At 31.3% G+C, this 25516-nt stretch overlaps 2 protein-coding genes and 1 long non-coding RNA gene across 3 annotated transcripts; 2 read left to right on the forward strand and 1 right to left on the reverse strand.

Annotated features, from left to right (window-relative positions):
* Positions 1 to 444: 444 nt before the first annotated feature.
* LOC118056919 (RNA exonuclease 4) lies at positions 445 to 6180 on the reverse strand. The gene is made up of 9 exons (XM_035069357.1): positions 5941 to 6180; positions 5756 to 5822; positions 4980 to 5058; positions 4444 to 4525; positions 3578 to 3686; positions 1827 to 1915; positions 1666 to 1730; positions 1489 to 1567; positions 445 to 1019 (listed from the first exon to the last, which is right to left on the reverse strand). Exons 1-9 carry the CDS (start codon positions 6163 to 6165, stop codon positions 849 to 851), a joined length of 966 nt encoding a protein of 321 aa, XP_034925248.1. The 5' UTR covers positions 6166 to 6180; the 3' UTR covers positions 445 to 848.
* A 7340-nt stretch (positions 6181 to 13520) lies between these two features.
* LOC118056918 (uncharacterized) lies at positions 13521 to 18187 on the forward strand. Its single transcript, XM_035069355.2, has 8 exons — positions 13521 to 13916; positions 14121 to 14161; positions 14764 to 14823; positions 14907 to 14990; positions 15082 to 15116; positions 16320 to 16405; positions 17635 to 17700; positions 17876 to 18187. The coding sequence occupies exons 1-8, from the start codon at positions 13850 to 13852 to the stop codon at positions 17881 to 17883; spliced, it is 447 nt and encodes a 148-aa protein (XP_034925246.1). The 5' UTR covers positions 13521 to 13849; the 3' UTR covers positions 17884 to 18187.
* A 3565-nt stretch (positions 18188 to 21752) lies between these two features.
* On the forward strand, positions 21753 to 24735 carry LOC140955199 (uncharacterized). Its single transcript, XR_012168968.1, has 2 exons — positions 21753 to 24285; positions 24433 to 24735. It is a non-coding gene; the product is annotated as an uncharacterized lncRNA (long non-coding RNA).
* Positions 24736 to 25516: the final 781 nt, after the last annotated feature.

Raw genomic sequence — 25516 nt, forward strand, 5'->3', positions numbered from 1 at the left:
AAATTTATTTTTCTCAAAAAAAAAAATCAACCGAGTTTTTGATCAATGTTTTATCCTAAATTATCTTGGGTTTTATCGAGTCAAATTGAATCAATCATTCCTCTATTTTGTTTCTAAAACTTGAACTAATTTAGACCCCGAGTTAACCCATTAAGTCAATTTTGGTCTTATAATTAGAGTTATAATATTATTACTTTTTAACATTGAATATGAACTAAAGTAAAAATAAAATAAAACTAATTATTTTTTAATATATAAATTTAACAACAATACATATTTTTAAATAAAATAATTTTTTATATTTTATTATTTTATCCACCATAACCAAAAAAAATATATAAAAAAAAATTACTTTATCTTATACATCATCACCAAAAACAATTCTATCTCTCTCGCTTTTTTTTTATCACATCTCCACTATCTTTGTCTTTATTATCCAGACAATAACCAAATATTGTATAAAGATCTCATTTCTCCATTTTAAAATTAGGGACAGTTGCCCTATGGCTATCTAACATTGTTTAACCCAGAGCTCCAGTTCTCTTTCAACAAATCAAGGGAAAGGTAAGGAAAAAAAAAACAAAAACAAAACAAAAACGCGTATTCTGAGTCAATACAAGCAAAATTTTCTTTACAGAGGGTGGCATACAGGATCACCATCTGACTAGTGAGATTATACGTATCCCATTTGTTTAATATAGGAGTTAGTTCTTGGATAAAATTGTGCCGGCTGCTTCATCTTCTTTCACAATCTGGAGGCTGGCGTGCTGAACAACTTTGAAGTGAATTTCAAATTTGTACATGCACATTTCGAAAATGTTGGCAGAACCATCAACGGGGAGTGAATGCTAGGATATAATTGCAACACGGTTGGCATCTAGAGCACCCCCCTCGTTTGTTTTTCCTTTTTGGTTGCGTTTCTTCTGTTTCTGTCTGAGTCTCATTTGATCTCTGATACTCTTCTCCCATTCTTTTTTGTTTCTCTGGTATAGCAGCATTGCAGCACGGGCATCCTCAATCTAATCAAAATTCATATCGACAATCAGTCACGCAAGGTTCATAGAGTGAATTCAAGGATTCAATTGATATTACTCTGTGGTGTCCTAAAATGCTGGTGCAATCTAGTCCATCAGCAAAGAATTTAGAGAACACATCCCACCCAGTGATTCCCCACAGAATCTAATGAAAACTCAGAAATAAATTAATAAACCCATTAACGAATTTGGGAAGTCAGTCAAAAATACATGCATGCTTAAACTGTGAAGAACATCAATTCATTATGAACATCACTCCAATTATTATGTAAGTAATTCAAACAATATCTGGGACTCATTGGTCCTGACACCAGTGGTCTTATTTGAAGACCCAAAATCAATAGCCTCACTCTGATATAGAACTATTTTTTATACAATCCATGCAAACTTGCAAATATACTTCACATGTGACTAAAATATGATGTGATCTCCAATAAAAAGTTGAAGAACTTACAGGGCAGTGTTCTCCACTCTGGATCTTAGCACCAAGAAACTCAGCTGCAAGATGCTGGAGTGCCTTCCTGCGTCGTCCCCTGCTTTCACAATCACCCATGTTATTATGGTCATCTTGGCATGTAGAATATAATAATGGCAATGAAAAATTCATTCATTATTATATGAGGATAGGTACTTGAGAAATGGCTGATATTCTGATGTATCCCGCAAGTCCTTCCTGGGATGACTCAACAGCAACGCCTTTATTGTTTTCAAAAATAAAAGAAAGAAAAAATTCAATCCATATTTGTAGATTCACGGTATATGTAAACACATAAGAAACCAGATGTGCTAAACCTTAAGATCATTGGACAAGGCATGACCCACAAGAATCCTTCCTTTGATCAACACTGCTACTTTCTTCTGAGCGGTTGAAAAATCCCTTGCTGCAAACAACATCAAAGCATTCTATAACTGTTGGAGTATCTTTAAATTATTGTCTTTACAAACTATATTCAAAACCAATTTCTTCTTCTTGTATCCTAATAACTTACATTATTTTGGTGTTAAGAAAAACTTCTACTATGTATAAATATCACATACCTTATAAATACACCAGATAATTAAATTCAAAATCCATGTCATCTTCCTAATTATATGACCTAAAACAAACAATTATTTAGTCCATTTGTTTGCTGGAAAGTCGTTTTTTTTTTTTTCTTGAAAGTGGATTTCTAAAAAGTGAATTATTTTTTGATATTTGGTGGTGTATTGAAAACTGAGTTGGAAAACACTTTTCAATATTTGGCTATGTCATGAGAAAAAAAAACTTACTAATGTTTTAGTTTTTTTTCAAGTTTATTAAAATAATAGGGACCCAATCTGACAGATAAAAAAGTTGGAGAGTGAAATTTAAAAAATCCAATTTTATAAATAAAATAAAACAAATATCAATCAAAAGAATGGAGACCGAATTTAACACATAAAAAAATTAAAAGATGATGAAAATAATAAAAAAAAAATGATAAATTATTTCAAATAAAATAAATAATAAAAAAAAATATGGACCAAAATTTGATAAATAAAAAATATCAATTAAGAAAAGGATCAGAGAAAAAAAATAACAAACTAAAGAATGAGAACCAAATTGATAAAAAAAAAAAAAATCAAATTCTAAAAGATGAAATTGAAGAAAAAAATAATAAAAAAGAGATTTAAAACAAAATATACAGCAATCAAAAGATTGAGGACCAAATTTAATATAATCAACAAATAACAAAATATTTTTAAATTTCTTGCAACTTCTAGAAAGTGTTTTCCGCTCAAAATAAATAGAAAACACTTTCCTGGAAACCAAGCCACATTTTACTTTGGCTAGAAAGTGTTTTCTATTGACCAACTTTTCAAATAATAAACAAACACATGAAAGTTTGAAAAATAGTTTCTAGAAAACCACTTTCCATTAAACAAATGGGACCTTAGCAATGCTCAATGGGACCTTTCCATGAAACAAATGGGACCTTAGCAATGCTCAATGGGACCTTATCAATAATCTTCTAACTTGTTGACAGATTTCCTTTCTCATGGAAATTCAAAGAAAATAGTTTAGAACAACCATTCCACATAATAAGGTGGTAAATCCATATATGTTAAAATGATTTCAACGAAAACGGTCACATTAGCACTTCTCAATGCTTTAATTGTTCACTTTGTTTGCAATAGACATTGATTTCACACTTCATGGAGAGAAAGGAGCCATCATTCAAGTTGCATGTTCAAGAAGTAGGAGATATTTGCAGGGATGAAAAATGAAAAAAGTATTATATTTTATGGCTTTACATGTCTTGATGGACCTTGAACCATCAAACTTCAGAAACAAAAAAAATTATCTACTGTCCAGAGTTCATTTTAGGTGATTAATAAAGCATCTCCAAAAATGCTTGGAACAATCTTTTTCAGGGAACTCAGTTGAAACAATTCCTATAAAAAAAATTTAAGGAAAAAAAAAAAGAGCTCCAGCAAAATACAAAAGATGTTTCATCCAATCTGTGAGTAACAAATCACATGCATATCAAAAAGATAGCAGAAAGAGAATAGACAATACCAACCTTTCCTTAAGTCCCGGGGTCGAATGCCACTAATTGGTGTACGGAAGTCAGCAACACGTTCTACTGGACGAACAAACTCATCATACAAAACATTTCCCCACTGATTGACCTGGCATGCAGTGGAATAATGTTACTTCTACTCACAACCTTAGAAATGTATAATATAAAAATAAAATCAATATAAAGTAGTCTTAAAAGTTCCAACGGAATTGACAATGTCTAATTTCTCCAGAATAAAGTATCACTGAACATCACTTTTCACCCTACATATCTTAAAACATGAATCCATGAATACGTCAGTGAGGCTGGTAAACACAAAAAGGTGACAAGTCATTCACTTATTTGAATTTAGACTCCCTGAATTGTTGCAAGGCACACCATGAAAATAATAGCTGAGAAGATGTTGAATTCCCTGAGGTGTAAGCAAAGTATTTTGTTTGGCTTAGCAGTGTCTAACTCACACAAGATCTAAGATCAAGTCTTAGGATTTGAAGAAGTTTTGTGGGACATTGATGGCTGCCTATGGAGAACTCTGAAGTGCCAAAAGGAAAAAAACTAAACAATATTGGGTCCTACTTGATTGCCAATAAACAAGAAAAGGTCAGTTAAGGTCGATCAATTGATATTAAAAGATACTGCCTTCTAGAAAAGATAAATAGAAATTGTAGCCTAAACAAGGAATCCATGAACAAATCAGTGTTAATTTTTTATTATAAACAATGCGGCATTTGATATGTGAAAATCCCCACTATGATTTCAAGTTTTGCAAGTATTTATAGTTTTCCTAACAATCTTAGTGATGTATACAAGTAACCTCTAGGGGAAAAAATGTATAAAAAGAGTCCAGAAAGGGAATTGATGGATACCAAAGTGACCCGTCCAAGAGCACTTCTGTTTCCTTGACCAACACCAACCATTTCACAATCCATGGCTATTGCATCTGTAATGCTGTGGTAATTGATTAGTTAAGTAAGACATGTGACATGAGAAAATCAATAGGAAATATGGTAATGAGCCATGATAAATAGAGATTCTTTGTTTTGTGAATTGCATAATAGAAGCCTGTAACATTGATTACGCAAATGACAGTACATTGATTAATATCCATGTTATGATGTCAGAAATTAATATATCATGTCCACTTGCCACTAGAAGCATAAAAGAGATGTAAATTGATTAGTTAGCTTTTACAGGGAGAAGGTCAGAGGCAAGAAATTTATTTTACAAAGTAAACAAGGGGTGATCAGCAACTCAGGAGCATATAGAACAATAATAAATTGTGATTCAAAAGATGCTGAGCAGTGTGTAAGCCACACTTACAAGTTCTGATTGAGTTTTTTTAAGATAATATATTCACATACTATAGCATGTCATGCAATGCAATGGTGTCACAAAAAAGCACCTGAAGTCATCATTGGTTGGAATGAGAGGATTTATCTGAGATTTGTCAGACTCTGCATCAGGTCTTTCTTTACGTTTCCCTATTAGAAGAATAGTCTCAGCCAAATAATGATAGGAAGTGAAATGAAGGCATCATTGATGCATAATCAAAGTACTTTTCTTGCTTATGAAAGGTAAACATCATTCAGATGCATTTGCATCTAAAAACATGCCAAAATCAGAGAGCATGAGCAATCAAAGAAAAAAAAAGATAAAGGAGACCAAGAACAGCCCTTAACTAGCATATGCCAATCATGTTAGAAACAGTTTCAAAGTGCTGAGCAAACAACATTTGAATTCTAGAATTCTTCCCCTTTCTTAAACAATTGACCATTTAAACACATTGAAAAGGTGAAAGAGTCGAAAGTCAACATAGACGTGTGCAGAATGAAAAAGTACTCAACTTACAAAAGTACAAACATGGTCAAGCAATCTCCAACTACTAACAATCTTTAAACCAAAAAATATATATGAACAGGGGGAAAATATGATTAGAAACAGACAGATACTTTGCTCTTAAAACAAAAAAGCAAACTGAATTTGTGGCTCTTGCAACCACAAGTTAACTTACAGGAAACCTAAAAAACATGAAACAGAAGTACTATTTTGATACAGACACCTGTAAATTGAAAGTGCATTCAACCAATAAAAGAATATAACCTGTTTTCATTAAATAATAACAATAAAGTAATTCAGCTATGCAAAACAAGAAGTAGACAAGACAACAATTTGCATTACCTAAAATAGAATCTTGGGTCTCTGTATTTGATGTTTTTGGAGGCCTAGAGCCATGAATGTGTAGCGTCTGCATAAACCAAGAGATTCTGTAAGCATAGAATAAAATCAAGAACATGTGCAGTAGTAAATAGACAAAAGCAGATGTATGGGTAGAGAGATATAGATAGATAGAAGAGAAGGATAACTTGTTGGAGCTGAGCCCAGTTGGGGTTGATTGGTAACTTGTGCTTCTTCTTGGAGTTTTTCTTCTTCTGCTCTTCGCTTCCCATCTTCTTCTTCTTCTTCTTCTTCTTCAGTTTCTGCACACAACACCACAAATAGGTTTTTCTTTGACGAGACCACTCAGCCTCTGTGTGTGAGTAATGTCTGTCTCTTCGTACACGATGTCGTTTAGAACGACCAGATAGCATCGCTGGAAACCCTGTCGTTTGCATCAATGCCTGAAGATGGGGGCCATTCTTGCAAAAATGCAAAATTTCTCATTGGGTTTTCCCCAACTACCCTTTTTTGTTTTTTAATTAAAGCCTCGTGCTTCTTTTTATATTAATTGAGTGCCTTTATTCTTTATTTTATTCTATAAAAGCTGAGAATGTTTTTGTGTTTAAAAAGTATATTTTTGTTTAAATTAATTTTTTTATAATTTTATATTATTTTAATATATATCAAAAATAAATTTTAAAAAATAAAAAATATTATTTTTAATTTAATATATTTTTAAATAAAAAATATTTTTCAAAATAATCACTATTATAATAACAAACATTATCTAAAATTCTTTTTCATAACTTAAAATGTTTTATACGAAACGTTTTTATTATTATATCAAACTGAATTGTTGACATCTTTTTTTATATAGACCAACAGTAACTCTTATTTTTAAAATTTTCTCTTTTAGTGAAAACTAAAGGATAAAAATAAAGTATATTAATTAAGAATAAATAATTAAAATAATATAGTTTATGAATATGAATTAAATTTCATATATTTATTTTTTATTATTTTTTTAATTGCATAATTTAATAAATGAAAGAATTATTCTAATAGAAATGTGCATGTAGACATTAGAACTAACCACCTTATAACTAAAGCACCTTTATACAATAAAAATAAAATAAAAGAGCAAATCAATCAATATAAATATAAATAAATAAAGACTTTGAGGTTCTAATTTCTAAAAAAAAAAAAAACTAGAAGAATACAAGAATCAAATAATAGTAAAACCCAATTTCTCTTTCTTTCTTTTTTCATGTTTCCCATGTTTAAAAATAAATAAATAAACTAATTAATACTTAAAAGTGCATTTTGATTAAGGTTTTATATCATCATTTTGCACTTGAAGTATCAATAACTCCTTAACTAAAGCATGTTTTATAATAACATACCTAATAATATAAGATACCTTTAATTTATGGTAAATATTCATCTTAAATGCAGGCCTATCACATAAATAAAAGAATTGATTGATGGTTTAAGTATTGAAATTGAAAGGACAAAGAGAGGGCCAAACTTAGAAAAAAAAGATGTTGATGTAGTACAAATTGAAACACTATTCAGTAATTAGGTCATATCTCGAGTTCTAGACATCCAAATGACCTTAATATTTTGGACAGATTTGGTAAGACATAGGCCTACAACTTTCATATGGAGTCCAAGATTTAAAAAGGTCGTTTTCAAGTCCAAATTATAACAACAACGGAGAAGTTTGAATCTGTCATGTAGCCCACACAATGTTCAGTGTTCAACCCATATCTCGAGTTCTAAAAGTCCAAATGACCTCAATTTGTTTTCCTAAAAAAATAAGACAATTCATATATCTTTTATGAGTACAGTTGGTTCCAGTTATAATGTTAGCAATAACGTTTTATTCAGACAAGAAGATAAGGATTTTCACCAAGTCAAGAGTTGGTCACCCACTCAACAATTAGTCATCAAATCAATAGTTCTAAATTTTGGCCTATGAAAGGAGACATTTGCCATGTATTTAGGCATCTTGGTTGTTCAGATCAAGATCATACTCTTTATTTATTTCTTTATATTTTTTGTAATTCTTAAGTTTTGCTTTCATTAATATCTTGTTTATGCTTTTCATTTTTTTTGGGATGATTCTAAAGTAAATTTTGATAAAAATAATGTAGAAATGGGTTTCGAGGGTTGAAGAGGTTATAAATCTTATTTTGGCAACCATTTGATTATAAAAAGAATTAGCTATTTTCCTTGCTTATATTTTTTCAATATAAATCTTCTCTAAATAATTATTGATTATTTTTTTATTCTTAATGAAACCTCCATAATCTTAACTCATTTTTGTTTAGTTTTTATAAAATAGTATAAAAAATAATTACTATCATAACAAATAATGATTAATTATGGATTTGTTTTTACAATAATAGAGATTTGATAATTGAAGATTCTTTTGACATGTATTAAATATGTGATTCCTTATTCTTTTTAGGTGGTTGTTGATTTTTTGTTTTTTGAAGAAGTATAGACACATCAAATAACTCAAAACTTGATCCTTTTTTTTTCATTTAATAATTTATAATTAGATTTAAAATATTGAAAATTAATTTGAATAATTACATCCATGCAAAAAAAAAAAAAAACTATTAAATCGAGAGTAATGGGGTTTTTTCAATCATCAAAATACATACACTTCTTGCATAGTATGTTGTGTTGCCTAACAATGAATTGAACTATCAAAACAAATCATCACAAAATTCCAAGTACACTAAAAATTTGCATAAATGATTAAAGCAACAACCATTAAATTTAAATATTAAAACTAATGTAAGCCACTCAACTCCCCTTATTATTGCTATAAAACTCAACAAAATTCATACACATTCCATTCATAAATGATAATAATAAAAAAAAAATCTTAATCTCCCCTTAGTTACCAATTATTATCCAATATATCAATAAAAAAAAAATATATCAAATAGCTTCAATCTAGCAGCGACTTCAAAACTAGAATCAAAACTAGAATGTTCTTAAAGAATTAAAGAAAAACATATATAAAATAGAAACACTTGAAAGATGGATGGATTATTCAACAAAAATTATTGAACAAACCTTATTTGTCAATCCTCAAAAATAGATAAATTAAAAAAATATATAAATTTTTTCATGTAGGTCTCCTTAAAATTGTTGTCAAACCTCTTTATTATTTAAGCTTAGACTCCCCTAACTCGTATGTTTAGAGATGCAAGATTTACAATCTTTTAAACTCATTAGTGATATACTTCAAGACTCTTGAAATATATCAATCATTTATAAAAAATATTATAAAGTCATAGCAACAAATATAACTCCAAAAGTCCTAAAAAATCACCTAGAGATCAAACACTCCTTTTAGAAGCTAATGCTTATAATTTAAATATTCAAGTATCTAAATTATTACAATAAGATCAACTTGTATATCTAGATTGTTGGATATTCAAACCGAGAGACCTAGTTTCAAATGAAAATAGACTAAAAGATATAAAGCCATACAATCTTCAACAAATTTTAGATTGATTTCATAAACACCAAAGCCCACCTAAAATTCAATATTTGTAACAAGAAATTAAAGAAATACAAAATATTAAGACAAATTCAAAACAATCATAATGAAACTTAACTAAAATTATTATTGCTAAAGATCATTTTCCTGATAAGGAAGATTTTATAAATCAAGAACGACTTGCAACACCCAGCACAATATAGTAGCTCAAATTCCATATGAAAATTTCACATACACAATACAAAAAATAGAATTTTAAAAATAGTATATTAAAATAACATTAGTTATTAATAATAAACATCGAATCAAAACCATTGATCTTGTAAATTTTGGAGCAAATCAAAATTGTATTAAAAAAGGATTAATGACAACTAAATGTTATGAAATGACTATAAGAAAATCAAGTGAAGCTAATGAAAAAAAAACTTTAAATCAATTACAAATCATCAAATGTTCACATACACAATCAATGAATTTGTTTCAAGAATACTTTTATATTTGTTAGAGATACAACTCCATAAATCATTTTAGAAACTTCTTTCTTTAACTCAAATATATTCTTTTAAAGTAAGTAGTCAAGGATTCAACACAAGAATATTTGGTCAAGAAATAGTTTTTAGACTTATATTATCTCCTAGGCTGATATAAATATTTTTTTTTTAAAACAAGTCAATTTATAAAATCAATTTTTGGAATTAAGAAGAAGAAATACCTGCACTCATTAAATCAAATCAAGAAGTATATTATAAAAAAATTAAAGAAAATATTAAAATTTTTCAAAATCAAGAAAAAGTCAAACAATTTCAAGAATTATTTGAAAATGAGATTTTTTTTCCAATTTACCAAACGCCAACATCATATGGTCTAGTTACCCTATAAAAAAGGGACTTAATGAAATAAAAATCTCTATAAAATCTAGACCTCTTCAAATGAATCAAGAATTACTCAAATATCACAAAACAAAAATCAATGAACTACTTAACAAAGATTTAATTAGGACAAGTCTCATTGGTCTTGTGCTCCTTTCTAAGCTCAAAACGAAGCTTAAATTGAACATGAAGTTCCAAGGCACATCATCAATTATAAACCACTCAATATAATTCTTCAATGGATTAAACATCATAATACAAATAAAAAAGATCTCATTAAAAAACTTCATAGCGCTTTAATACTCTCAAAATTTGATATGAAATTTGGTTTTCTGAAAAATTTAAAGTAAATAAAAAGAATCATTATAAAACAACCTTAATTGTCCCATTTGGACATTACAAATGGAATATAATGCCTTCCGGTCTTAAAAACACCCTTTTAGAATTTCAAAAGATTATGAATGATATTTTCAACCTTTATTCAAAATTCTCATATATATATATATATATATATATATATATATATATATATATATATATATATATATATATATATCCTAGTGTTTTCAAAATCAATTAGCAAACATTTTAGTTATTTACAAAACAAATTCAATATTATCAAACAAAGTGACTAGATATCTCACCTTAAAAAAAGCAAATTATATCAAACAAAAATTAGATTTTTAGGATATGACAATTATCAAGGATCAATAACTTGAATTAGATAGCAATTGAGCTTGTTGCTAAATTTCCTAATGAAATTAAGGGTAAAACTCAACTTCAAAGATTTATTGGATGTTTCAATTATATCTTAAATTTATTTCAAATCTTAAAACAATCTATCAACTCCTCTAAAAGAGGCTCAAGAAAAATCCTCCTGCTTAGAGTCTTTAAATGACTAAAATCATCAAGTCTTTCAAAAGTCATGTTAAAAGTCTTTATTATCTAGATTTTCATTATAAAAATTGATGCCTCAAATATAGGTTATAAAGGGATCTTCAAATAAAAAGTTCAAGATCATAAATAGGTTATTCGGTACCATTTTAGTATATGGTCGGGTCTTCAAACAAAATATTCAACTCTTAAAAAAAAAGATTTTATTAATTGTTTTATGTATATCTTCTTTTAAAGATGATCTATTTCTTAAAAACATTCTTTTAATAATTGATTGTTAATCAATAAAATATGTCATTGAAAAGGATGTTCAAAATATTGTTCTATAATTTTTTTTTTACCATATAGCAATCTATATTTTCCAATTTTGATTTTGAAATATATTTTATAAAAGGTGAAACTAATTCTCTTATATATTTTCTATCTAAAGAATTTTTATAGGATTCAAGATAAGCACATCACTAAAAAAAAATTAAATAGACATATGTTATTACACTTTCAAGACAAGTTCACTCAACCACAAATCCTGTTAATTCAACCTAGGTTAAGCCTCCCTCTATGAGACCAACTTTTACCTCAATCAACCAGTTTTCAATCATGTCAAACTCTCCTAGTCCTCTATTTTCACTATCAAACTATTCTTAGGCTTTGCAAACCCCACATCCCTCATATTTTTCATTTTCAATTCCAATTTTCCATAGAAAAAATGCAAAAAACCAAGCAATTTTATGAATTCAACTTGATTGATGTTAACTGAATTGAGATAACTCATAATCATAATACAAATAATTCTTTTAGAATTGCATATTCAAAAATAAAGATTTTAAAGGTTTTAACCTATTAATACTAGAACCAAAGTGCTTATATCTAAAAAAGATCTTCTCAAGACTTTCAACCTCCTAGATTTAATTATCTTGATTATCAATAAACATGGTTCAATAATCTTTACTAAAAAAAGTTGATCATTCTTGGTTTATTCATTTTGATAAAAACTATCCAAAGAATATTCCAATATGATTTTTAAATAGATGGTGGCAATACTTCTCTCCTACAAATTAAATTCTATCTCAAAAGGCTTTAGAAGCTTTGAAACTATTTGCTTCAAAGAAACTTTTAAAATATGTTCTTGCCTCTTTACACTTTGTCTTTGTGTGTTTGTGTTTGTATAATGTTAGAATTTTATGATAATGTATGACGTGTATGGAGAAATTAACTATTGCCCATATCTCATGAGAGATATTAAGGTAAAATGGTAGCCTTAATTCAATGAAAACCAAGCCTACTCTCAAGTCGTTTAATCCTCGTTATAGTCCTCCCAAACTCAACCTGCACAATCATTGTCAACCTCGACTCAATATACCTTCTTAACTTCAAAAGGCAAAATTTGTGTTTATCTTACATCTTCCAATTCTAAATCTGAATACAAAAAGAAACTTCAAGAAGCCCTGTTATAGATTTCAAGTTTATTTGATGAAGAATAAAATCATATGCTAGCCAACAAAGATCCAGGATTATGGTCCTGTTATGATAGGACAATTGTATGAGCTTTAGACTCATCAATGCTCATTCGCATCAACAGGGACACCAAACAGTTCAATAATTTTGATTCCTTTATAACATCACCCATGATGTCAGCATCCACTTTGATAAATCGACAAAACATTACAATAATTTTAAGAATCTTATTCTTAAAGGATACCAATAATTTTTATATGGCAAACAACCGTTAATATCAATTTTAAAAACTTTTATATGCAGTGATTCCCTTTTCCACTTAACAAACAATGTCTCATTCAACAAATATTATCCATTACAATTTCATATTTCAAGCATATTTCAAGTCGATGTGCTCAACTACATACATGTAATGTTTTTTATTTGTTGAGGAGAGTAGTTTTTAGAATTGATCTCAGCTTTAGTTTTAGAGAATAATCATCTTTGTAGTTCTTTTAAACCATCCTATAATATATCTCTATTTTTAACAAAATATTTATGTTTCATTTTTTTTTGTATGAAACACTATTAAAAAAATATAAAATTTTGACTGACTTTAATATATCATAATTAATATTTTTTTACTATCAAATCAAGATAAATTTTTCTTTCATGAGAGCCATAAAAAGGGAGAAATAAAATAAAATAAAATAAAATAATTATGATTTAATGCTAAAATTGTTTTTGAGGGCATATCAATACTTATAATAGCGCCTTGGATGGAGGCCGTTAACGTGCACCAGAAAATATTTAACTATCACCGTGGATGAATTATGAAGTGATGTATTGTTGTTTAATGTTCATCACGTATAGGATAAAATTTATAAACTAAAAAAGTTCGAGACTCAAATGGGTAAGAAAGGATATGCGAGGGGTTAATTTGAGGTTTGAATAACATGCTTTTCTTTATATCAAGAACAAATTCTCATGAGAATCCAAACTTGTAAAAAAGAGTAGCAAGTTGTAGATGGGAGTGCTCTTCTTTGTCGACGATAAATAATGATCTGGAAGCATCTAGTCTTGGATCACATCCGACTCCTCTAAGAAAGAACATTTTTTGTTTTGGAAGATCATGATCATGGGTCAAGCATCTTTTATCACTTTCTCTACCACAGACAGAAACTGTTATAGGTTCTTGTGAAGTGAGTGGAGGAGGGATTCTCAAAGCAATTGCATTTCACCAATGAAAACAGAAAAGAAGAAGAAAAAAGCTAGGTTCTTGGTTCTCCAAAATCATGCTGTTCTATATATAATTGAATGCAATGGCAGTGAGAGAGCAACTCATCAAATTGAAGAAAGCTACAGCATTTCTTGTTTGTCTTGAAGAAGAAAGATATGGTTAGAGGAAAATTCAAAGGCAAACCTACTGGTCGTCGCCATTTCTCTACGCCTGAAGAACTCAGTCAGTACTCTCCCCTCGCCCTTCCTCTCTTATTTAAATGCATTTTATGTCCTTTTTTTCATGTTTTATTTATTTATTATTGCATTTTAGTGTCAATTTATTAACTTTAGAATCTAGTTTTGATATTTCCTCAGCCTCGCAGTTTCTATAGCATTGCTTCTTTAGAAGCCCAATCTTAGAACTTTATTTTTTAAATGATTGCAGTTGCTGGTACCACCGCCACTCGCCCTCGCACTTTTAGTCAGGTATCACCCTCCGAGCTGCTGTACTCAGCATATAGTACCTCATACTTCAGAGGTTTTTATGACTACGAATTGCATAATAGATTTAAATTTTTCAATTTTAGATATTAGGTCTTAAAACAAATTTCCTTGTGCTAGTCAGTAGTTTTATGTTTGTTTCACTGTTTTGTCGAAATATGATCTGTGGTTTGTTTTGGCATACTTGATGGACAAATTTCATGTAGCTCCATATCTATGAAAGTTGGATGAGATGGCAGAGAGTTATCATCTTCTCCATTTTATGAGTACGGATTTTTTGACAATTATATTTGATACCATTAATATCCCAATCTCTCATTTTTTGTCCATTCTAGCTAGTATTGTGAACATGAAAGTGCGAACATGTTTTTTCTCTCAGTTTTTGTTCTTTTGTATTTGATATGTCTATATGATCCTATTTCGGATTGTTTATTGGAAAACAAGTCAATGAGCTAAGAATTTTCTGTACTCGGTTATTTATAGTGGTTCTCTCTTCTCTACATATATATGAGCATGCTGGATTATACATATTGGAAGTTGTAAATGTGCTTCAGTACATGATATAGAAGTCTGTTTGAACATTTCAGGAAGAAGCAGCAGAGAATGTAGAAGAAGAGTCTGAAGAGGAGTTGGGGGAACCATCTGAGGTCAGTGACCTTGGGTGTCACAATTATGCTTTTGGGTTTCTTTCTTTAATTTTTGGCCTGAAATTGGCTCCCAATTTTGGCAGAAGCAGAAAGGTACCCTGGGACTCATTGAAATCAACAACCCTAATTTAGTAAAACCAAAGAATTTGAAGGCTAAAGATGCTGATGTAAGTTGTCACACTTTCAAATTGCACACCGTTTCATTTTTTTTTTTTTTTTAAGTTTAATTGTTTAAAAAATCAAAATTTCATTATCCAGATTGGGAAAATAACCGAACTCTCAAGGCGTGAGAGGTTAGCTACTTTCTTGCTTCAATCCATTTTAAGCAGTAATTTGCTTATGCATGTGATCATTGTGTGAGTGTGGAAACTAATTCTCTGCACACTGATTCGATTATATTAATTTTTTTGACTCAATTTGTTTTTACCTTAGCGATATGGCTCATGACCACATTCTATTAAAAGTGCTAGGATTTATTTGAATTTTTGAGTTTCCATGTTTACCTTGCTACCCCTACATTTTTTAGTATTATAGTTTTGCAACTTAGAAGTTAATCCAATGTGAAGACTTTCACACCAGTTATTAGAGATTTTGGGATCTGGTGGAGCACAACAAGCATATTTTTTTTTATTCACCCAGTGAGTATTATTATTATTTTTCTCTCTCTTCCAATTCATTTAGGGTGCCTCCATCAATATTCAATGTGATGAAGGTGAAGAAAGGACCAAGGAGTTCCCTTTTATTGTGATAACTGAAAACGGCTTTCTAGCAGATGACACTCACTGTGTAAATGCCTATAGGTGGTCTGATTCCAGATTTCAATTTCTCATAGGGGATGCAGTGATACATCTAAGAAATTATTCCATCAAACATACTGTCAGGAATAGCGACATGGACTAAATGTCCTGCCAAGCCTCTTGCTTAATTGTTTTTTGAAATTGTTCAGTCTACTTGCCATGAGCCACCCTCTTCTCCACACTAAAAAAAAGAAGTAACAAGGAATATTATTCGAATCCATTGTTACGTATCTGAATGGATGATTAATAGTTTTCTTTTATCAAGGAAAATGATTTTTATTGAAATAGTGGGTGACATATAATAAGATTGTACATTATATCACGATAAGCTGTACCACTTATCATTCTGAACAGTGCTTTATGGTCTGGGTTTTAGAACATATGCTCCATTAATAGAGAAATGCTCATGTATGAAGTGGTGTTATGGTGAAATTGTCTGGATGATGTTCACCTCTTTGGAATGTACAGACTCAAATTATTTAATGTACACCCTAGATATCCTTGGATTGTGAATATAAACCTCATTCTCCTGAAGGCAGAACAAGTCCTGACTGTATGTTTTTATTAAAAATAAAACTGCATGGCTCTGTGGTTGATTTCCTGTTGTTGCTGCTGTTTGTCCCTTGTATATTCTGATGCTTCCAAGTGTCTATTTGAGGGGTTCCATTGTTGACTTACTTTGAGTACTCTTGCTTGTAGAGTGGAAATAGAAAAACAGAAAGCTCATGAACGACATATGAAGCTGCAGGAACAAGGAAAAACTGAACAATCAAGGAAAGATTTAGGTAATTACTGTCTATTGAATATCATTACCAACTTGCGTTTTTACCTTTTTCCTGATACTTCGTTTTTACATAATTTTGTCATAGCCCTCCGTAGGAAATGCTAGTACATATTGAATCAAACTTGTCCTGAAGTTATATGTTGGGTTTTCTGTCATCCATTTTTTGATTTGCATCAAATCAGGGTTGCAATAAATAACTTGCTGAGGTCTAGTGTCTTAACAATTCTTTCCTTTTGGCTTTTCCCCACCAGTCTGATAAGTTTGATTAAAGGTGACCAAGACCCTTTTTTTTTTGGTCCTAGTAATTAAAATACCTATGGGCACATATGAATGCCTGCTTCTGTATAATGGCATCGCTTGGTTAGGCATACAAATAGAATATGTATTAGGAGAAGGTGAAGGGGACTGTCTGAAGGTCGATTTGGTTAACTATTTTTTAGATTTTTAGATGGAATCAACTCCACAGGTTTGTATCAAATCATCATTGTCTTGGAAGATCTTTTTCCTCCAATTTACAAGAGTACTACTGGTTTTTTGACCCAGACTAGAAGGGAGTGTTATGGTATGGTTTGTTGAACATGATCTTCCAATTAAGTTCATTAAGGATATTCAGAAACTACATCAATGGAGAAACAGATTCGATTGAAAACAGAATGATGTAAATGACAATGTTGCTGTCAAGAAGCAAGGTTTCTGAAAGACTAGGATATCATAATTGTGTGTTTTAGTTGATACTTGAACGAATGATCTAATGAACTTATCCTTGAAGTTAGGATCTTATACCATCATCTGCTTTTGTTTATTTTAAACGCAAAGAAACTGCAATCTTTCACTTGAAAATTTTAGTTGGTCTTGAATCTGTGGCTTAGCTTGGACCCAATATATTTTTCACCAAAAAGCATAATGAAACAAAGAAGAAGAAAAAAGAAAAAATTGTAAATCCAGGACTATCTGATAACTTTTCTTTTGGGAGTCCGTACATTGCAATTTCGGAACCCATTTTCACACTCCTTTACTTGTCCCATTCCTCTCTCTGTATTTGTACCAGTTGATTTCTCTGTTGTGTTTTGTAGCCACCCCATTTTCCTTCTCTACATTATTTCTGGAAAGCACCTGACAAACCTCTCCCATTTTTCCCTTGTTCATTGGTTTTGATGATTTGAACCCATTTTTCTTTCTAGATGTCCTCTCTTTTCATGGTTTCTACTGATACAGCATTGTTCCTTGCAGAACGCTTGGCCCTGATACGCAAACGAAGGGCAGAAGCTGCTAGGAAGCGAGAAGAAGATAAAGCTGGTAATGTCCTGTTTGCCTGCCCTTTTTTTGCTTCACTTCATCACATTTTTATTAAAGCATTCATGGAAAGTAAGTTGGAAGCATAAAGTTGTTGAGTAAACTTAGGGCCATTGCTATATATGTGTTAAATATTTTTTTCACTGGAAGCTAATACTAGTTTCATCGATTCTGTCAGCCAAATAACAGAAAAAGGCAGAACCTCAGAGATGAACAGGTTATCAAAGCTCTTGTTTTGTCTGCTTTTTTCTCTTACTGATGTGTAAACAACAGCTCTTGTTAAAAGAAAAGAAAAGAAAAGGGAATGGTATACAGGAGCTCATAGATTTTAAGTAGGTAAATTACTGCACTTTCCTTTTGTTTTGGGAGTATCTCACCTCATATATAGTGAAAAAAAGAGATGAATTATTATAGTTAGGATATTTATGTAATTGTATACATACTTTATATATATGTGCGTGGGTCTATAATAAAACACAACACTTCTATCTCTTTTCTCTCTCTCTTTTCATCCTTTCTTCTTCATGCTCTCCTTCTCCTTCTCTGCTTTCAGTTATTTCAATCTAAGAAAACCAACTTGGTATCCTAGCTCTACACACTAACAAAAGTTAGCCTTGTGTTGACATCAATGATGACATCACGTTAATGCCAGCATGATGTAAATGTGTCAGATAACGTCCTTTTCCTGTTTTTGAAAGAAAGCTCCTTTACCCAACAACAAAAGCCCCATGCTTTCAACCAAAAATGATGTCATTTACTTTGCTAATTTGTAGAGAGATGGTTTGATAAAAAGGTTATACTTGATTTTTTATGTCATTTACTTTGCTAATTTGTAGAGAGATGGTTTGATAAAAAGGTCATACTTGAATTTTTTACATTATCCAGTTGCTAGGGACTGTTTGATCAAGGTATTCAGGGTTTTTTTTTGAAGATATGCTTAGCTGAGTTTGTCTTGGATTTTAAGGATTAGCAAAAGTCGAATTATCTTGCCTGTGTTAAAGGAATTAGCTGCCCATTTAAAAATAAATTTGACAATTACCTTCTATATTTGTAAATATCTTAATTTTTCATTTGTTGGGATACTAACTATAGGCTAGTTGTTAGAACATTATGTATATGACATGTTAATTATTTTATAGGAGCAAAAGTTTAGCTTGTGATTGTATTTAAGATAAATAATGATTATATAAAGAGAGAACATAACTTTTCCAACTCAAAGTTTTCTTAGTTTGTCATGATATCGAAGCCATCCTCAGCCTAACCCTAGTTCTATCATTGTTTGTCTTCCATGTATCTTGTCCTTAAGTCCATCTTAGTCCTAGCACAATTCCTTATTCTCGATTATTATAGATCAATTAATCTTAGCATCATTTTTTTAGAAAAAGTCTGAAACTTTTCTAGTTTGTTTTATGAAAAAAATTACTCAACATGGACATTCCACTTCATGATATTTGTTAAAGGGTTGGATTTATGGGGCTATGCTGATGACATCAACTCAACTTTTGACAAAAACAAACACAAGGAACAACATATAAGAGGTCATAATTGCTTAAGATATGACATGGATTTTAGGATCTGTCGAATCCAACATCATCTTGAATCTCCGATCCTTCACGATTGTAGCTGAGGTGTGGAATTATCTTAAGAGGCTTTTTAGCCAGCATAAAACTACTTGTTGGTTCTAGCTTGAACATGGCTCGACTAATCTTCAACATGATAGTTTTTCTCATAGAAATATCAGATGGTTTCTCATAGAAGTTGCTTGATTGTTTATCCTCAAGAGTGAGCAAATTGTAACTTTATGAAAATATATTACTAATTAAATAATTTATATCTTATGCATTTGTTGTTAGGTGGGTTCTGTCAAAAATTCACTCTTTCACTCTGTCATCGTCACTAGAACTAGACGAATCACCATAGAGTAACACCTGTTGCTATAAGGAGGACAGTCTACGAATGATGTCAGTATCCCATGTAGGGGCACCATATCCCCTAAAGGAATATGATTCGATTACCCCACTATCACGAAGCATCTAGAAAAAACAACGTGTATCAAAATAGAAATCGTTACGTGCAGTATATTCACGGACAATCGCTTCCAATTGTTCCATAAGAATATGTGGTCCTAGGCCGCACCAGGCCTATATAAGACCCAATAACGCCTTAGTCCAACCCAGTAGGAAAACCCGCACCTACCACATAGAGATGGTTGATAGGTAATATTAAGCAACTATCTTTATGGCGTGTTCTTCCAACTCCAACACAAAACCTAGTGAATCAATGGACTCAACCATACCACCTGCGTTGTGAAAACGACAAAACTTGGGGTGCAAAAACCACAACGAGAAACATCCAAACGACTTTAAGCCTATAAAATCCTGGCAGACATACATTGGGATAACGCCAGGTACTTCTTAATGTACCCCCGTTTTGATTGTGAGCATGATTACATGTATAACAATATATGTGACAAGCTTCCACAGAAGGTCACCTTCATGCGTGTTGTAAAAGAACGACACAAAAGAGTTACCTCAACACCATTCCACATACAGGCTGCATTCCGAATCTGCTCAAGAAATCCCAAATTGTTAGATATTGATGGGAATCACCCGAACATACAAGCTGTTACAAGTACACTTTCATGTCTGCAATATATTGCCAAACAAGGCAATTTTAAGGATCATGGTCCTCTACTAGGGAACATGACAGCACAACCTCAGGATGCAAAAATCCCTAGGTTGACGAGTTCACCTGATACAGTGAACTCCAAATACATTGCAATTATAAAGGAGTCACAGAGTGCCTCAATTTTTTTTGGAAAAAATGTTGGAGAGATTCCCACGTGACACGAAGGAACAATTACCAAAATCTGGAGTACTTTGCCTCCAAAAGATGGCCACCCCCAATTGACCTATATGTCTCACCATTCATTCCAGAGACGTTTGATCAAGTACCTTAACTTGCAACCTCGTGGGCAACAAGAGAGCTACAAGTTAGTACTAAAGTGCAATCGACTCATATACAAAAATCCCCATTCCCTTATATCAATGACTGTCGTGAAGGAGTTTTAGAGGGGGAAGAAATGGGGTCAGGGTTTAATCACAAACAAATAGATGAAAATATAATAAATGAAAATAATTTAATCCCCACACTGGATTACGCCTAGGTGGGTTATGAGATGGCACAACTCCTATCACCGTCTGTATCTGGTTATGTCCCTTTGTACATTAATGAGCCCTTGTTTGTAGATGATTTACTGCAATTCTTTAAACAATAAAATGCTCCTGTTCTATTTTGACCATTCTTGCAATCTGTGTTACTGCAAGGACATGAACTCGGGTACAAGCCTCTCAGCCTAATACTATGTGGCATATCCCGTACTGGGAAAACATTATGGGCCAGGAGTCTGGTCCTTCACAACTATTATACAGGCCACATCAATCTGAAGAGTCATGACAACCAGGCCCAATACAACATCATAGATGACATCCCATACGAGTTTTGCAAGCATAAGAAGGAATTATTAGGAGCACAAAGAGACTAGGTGTTAGGCGTCAAATATGGCAACCCTGTCATATCAAGGGTAGAATCCCAATAGTTATGTTATGCAATCTTGATCAATCTTGGGAAGATAAGATAAATAAACACCATCATGAGAGGGATTCGTATGAAAAAAATGGACACTTTGTAACCATAATAGAACCAATGTTTTTTGTTGGACAACATGTGGATTAATAAACTTTATTTGCATAAATATATTGTTACATGAAATACATATTTCACAAAGGCCTAACAAGTTGGCCACAAACTATGTGGAAAAACTCCACCTCGCACTGTTTTTTATATTTACTGACACTAGAGGGGATGCATGCCTTAACATATGATCATTTCAACATTCTATGTTTTAAGACTCTCAAGTAAACCCTTCTCTACATTATTTCATTGGCATTTTGATTATACAACTTCTAACTATATGATAAACATTGCCTATTACCTTACCAATATACATAACTATATTAACAATCTCAAGATTTATACCGTAAATGACAGCTAATTGTCTATCATGGCTACTAGTGATATGTTTCCTATAACCAATGTCTTTGTTTCTTCTAGTTTTACACAAATCTTATTTCAGTTGGTTAATTGGTTGATAATGATTGTAACATGAAATTCTTTAAATTTGGTTGTGTTATGTAGGATTAACAATTAAGAAATATGATCGTGAGGGGAGCTAAAGTTGGGTATTTTTTCCTCTTCAATTTCCTTTATATTCATGTTCTTCTTTTATATTTGTCATTTGTAATTTTGCTTATGTTGATTACTGAGCAAGGCATAAACGTCTTGGATACACAAACTTTAATGTACTTCATTATTTTCTACATTCTAGTTTACTTAGGAATAAAGAGTTACAATCTTTTAGTCATGTTCAATTTGATTGCAATTCTTGTCGACTTCAGAAAAATGAAACTTCGCCCTTTTCCACTCACACCAAAAGTAGTTCAGCCTTTTGACATGATACATAGTGATGTATGGGGGTATTGTATTAATTACTTCCCATGCTAATTACAAATACTTTTACTTTTATTGATGACTATAATCATTTTACATGGATTTATTTCATGCATTCCTAAGATGAGGTCCTTTGTGTTTTCAATTTCTTTCATGCTTTTATTCAGATCTAATTTTTAACTAATATAAAAAATCTTCCCTTCGATATTAAGGGTGAGTTAATGTCTCGTTTTTTTTTTTTTTTGAAGAGTTTTGCAAGCTAATAGCATAATCTTTTAATAGTCTTGTCTTTCGACCCCTCAACAAAATAGGATGATTGAAAGAAAGAACTATCTCCTTCTTGATATGATCCAAATCTTTATTTTAGAGTCATTTGTACATTCTCAATTCTAGTGTGAAACTCTCTCCTCTATTGTTCATCTCATTAACATATTACGTTCCTTTTTGTCGAACCATGTCTCTCCTTATACTCGGTTATTTGGTCATCCTCTTTATTATTATAATAATCTTTGTATCTTTAGTTATATGTGGTGTTCATTTTCTTACACGCGAGCACACTAAACTCTTGGCTTAGTCAGTCAACTATGCATTTCTATGATGTTTCATACATCATAAGGGTTTTTTTTTTGCCATGACCTAAACCTTCATTGTATACGAGTTTATAGAAATGTGATCTTCTCGAAAACCAATACCTTTTCTCTACTCGTTATGATCCTCTTCCTCCTTTTGTTTTGTTATTCCTTTGTTTACTAATTATAGTGCATATCATATACATTTTAAGCCTCTACTAGTATATCAACAACGTTCCACCAATATATATAAGATTTTTACGCCTTCTATACCCTTTCAAGTTCATTCCTAGATTGTTGATCCTATTATAACACTTGCCCCTTATCTTCGTTATAGTACTTGGGTTAGTAGACCCTTTGATATGGATGATTTCCTTCTTCTTTAGCTTTGACCACCACCCTTGTCTTCTATGCCTATTCCATCTTTTTATAACTAGGTAATGGAGCATGAGTGTTTATGAAAAGTTATTGAAACAAAACTTCTAGCATTTACAAAAAACCAAACCTGAAATATTTTTTAATGTTCTCCAACTATGAAACCTTTAGGTAATAAGTTGATGTTCTATAGCAAGCTTTATTTAGATGGGTTTAGTGACTGATACAAGGCTAGCTTGGTGGTTCTTGGCAACAAGTAAAAGCATCTTTTTGTACCGGTCGTTAAAATATCCATCATGTGAACCATATTTGTTCTTGTTGCATCTTAGTCATGATTTTTTCATAAGATGGATCTTAATAATGCATTCTTACATAGTGATTTAAGGAGAAAGTTCACATGAAACTTCCCTATTGTATGTCTATTTCTTTACCTGTTATGTTTGTAAACTAAAATGCTTTTTTTTATGGTTTGAAGTAGGCACCACGAGTTTGTTTTGGAAAGTCTTTATCCACTGTCCTTTGTTTTTCCTTCACTCAGAGTTAGTATGACTCTTTCTTTTTTATATAAAGGACATCTAAGGGTATAGTTATTCTCTATGTTTATGTGGACGAAATCATTGTCACTAGTTCTGATATGGAAGGCATCTCTGCAATTCAGAACTTATTGCATTCTACTTTTCATATGAAGGATCTTGGTTAGCTTACCTATTTCATAGGGTTAAAAATGCATTATTGGCCTGAGGGTATTTTTTTAAATCAACACATGTATATTTAGGATCTAGACTTATAGATACTACATCTGTTAGCACCTTTATAGAACTTAATGTAAAGTCTCATTATGATGAAATGGAGTTTCTTTAGAATCCTACTTTCTACAGAAGATGGTTGAGAGTCTTATTTATCTAACCAACACTTGACTAGACATTTTTTATGTCATACATATTGTTACAAGTTCATGCAAGTTCCTTACATCTATATTTGTCTATTATTCATTATATTATTTGATATCTCCTTGGCATACCTAGTCATGACTTCTTTTTTCCTATTGGTTATTCACTATAGCTCCATGCTTACAATGATGTTGATTGGGTCGGTTGCCCAAGTACATCTACTATTGGTTGGCGTATGTTTCTTGGTAATGCACTTATCTCTTATAAATGTTAAAAAAAAACATGACTTTATCTCCAAGTCATCTACCAAGATTGAGTATCGTGCCATGTTTGTTGCCTAATTTGAGATCATTTGGTTTCGTGATCTTCTTATATAGCTTGACTTTTTCCAGGTTTAACCTACACCATTACATGTTAACAACACTAGTGCCATCCGAATTGGTGCCAATCCTATCTACCATGAATGCACGAAGCACATGGAGGTTGACTATTGCTCCAAATAGGAGGTCTTAGACTATTAGGTTATTACCCTATCTCATATCACTATTACTATCTAGATCGTGGTATGTTCACCAAATCCATGACTCATTAGCATCATTTTTTTCTTGTTAGCAAATTAGTGCTCGTAGAATTACCAACATTAATTTGAGGGGTGATGTCAAAGGAATTAACTATTATTTAAAGATATTTTTGACAATTACCTTTTTTGTATTTGTAAATATCTTATTCTTTTCTTTGTTAGGATACCAGGCTAGTTGTTAGGAAAGTATGTATATGATAGGTTAGTTATTTTATAGGAGCCAAAGTTTAGCTTGAATTATATTTATGATAAGTAGCGATTCTACAAGGAGGAAGCAACAACTTTTCCTGCTTAAAGTTTTCTAAGTTTGTCAGTTTGGTCGCGTTCATGCTTGTTATTTATCAAAGCTTGAGAATTATATGGTTACATCACAGGCGAACAAGTAAGGCCAACAACAATTGACCCATCATTTAATTGAAGATATTAAAAACACTCCTTAATTAGGTCTTGGCTTGTTAAATACATGAAGCCTTATATTACTTGTGGTTATTTGCTCCTTAATTCTGCATCAAAGATTTGGAGTGCTGCTAATCTTACATATTCCTAACTTGGTAATGATGCGCAAGTTTTTGAGTCGAGTAAGAAGTTACATGAGACCAAACATTGTTAGATGAATGTAACTTAATATTCCGCAGAACTCAACAGTTTATGGCAAGAGTTGGATTTCTATCAAGATTTTCAAGTTGATTGTCTAAATGATGCAACAAAATTCCAGAAGTTAATGCATAAATAACGAGTCTTTAACTTCCTTGCCGGACTCAATATGAAGTATAATCAAATTAAGGTTCAGTTTTTTGGTAAATATTCTTTTCATTCATTAAGGCAAACCTATTTACATGTTCAAAATTAATAGAGAAAGAGGAATGTTGTCTTATAATTTGTAATTTCACAAAGAT

Source organism: Populus alba, chromosome 1 (genome assembly GCF_005239225.2).
Source record: "Populus alba chromosome 1, ASM523922v2, whole genome shotgun sequence".
Lineage (NCBI taxonomy): Eukaryota > Viridiplantae > Streptophyta > Magnoliopsida > Malpighiales > Salicaceae > Populus > Populus alba.

Coding starts and splice junctions, on each gene's coding strand:
- LOC118056919 (XM_035069357.1), bottom strand. CDS start 6,165: ATGCTATCTGGTCGTTCTAAACGACATCGTGTACGAAGAGACAGACAT. Junction 3,687..4,443: donor CTCTTGGACGGGTCACTTTG/GTATCCATCAAT, acceptor ACTGCATGCCAG/GTCAATCAGTGGGGAAATGT. Junction 1,020..1,488: donor AGAGTGGAGAACACTGCCCT/GTAAGTTCTTCA, acceptor AATTTTGATTAG/ATTGAGGATGCCCGTGCTGC.
- LOC118056918 (XM_035069355.2), top strand. CDS start 13,850: ATGGTTAGAGGAAAATTCAAAGGCAAACCTACTGGTCGTCGCCATTTC. Junction 13,917..14,120: donor CTCTACGCCTGAAGAACTCA/GTCAGTACTCTC, acceptor AAATGATTGCAG/TTGCTGGTACCACCGCCACT. Junction 15,117..16,319: donor GAACTCTCAAGGCGTGAGAG/GTTAGCTACTTT, acceptor TCTTGCTTGTAG/AGTGGAAATAGAAAAACAGA.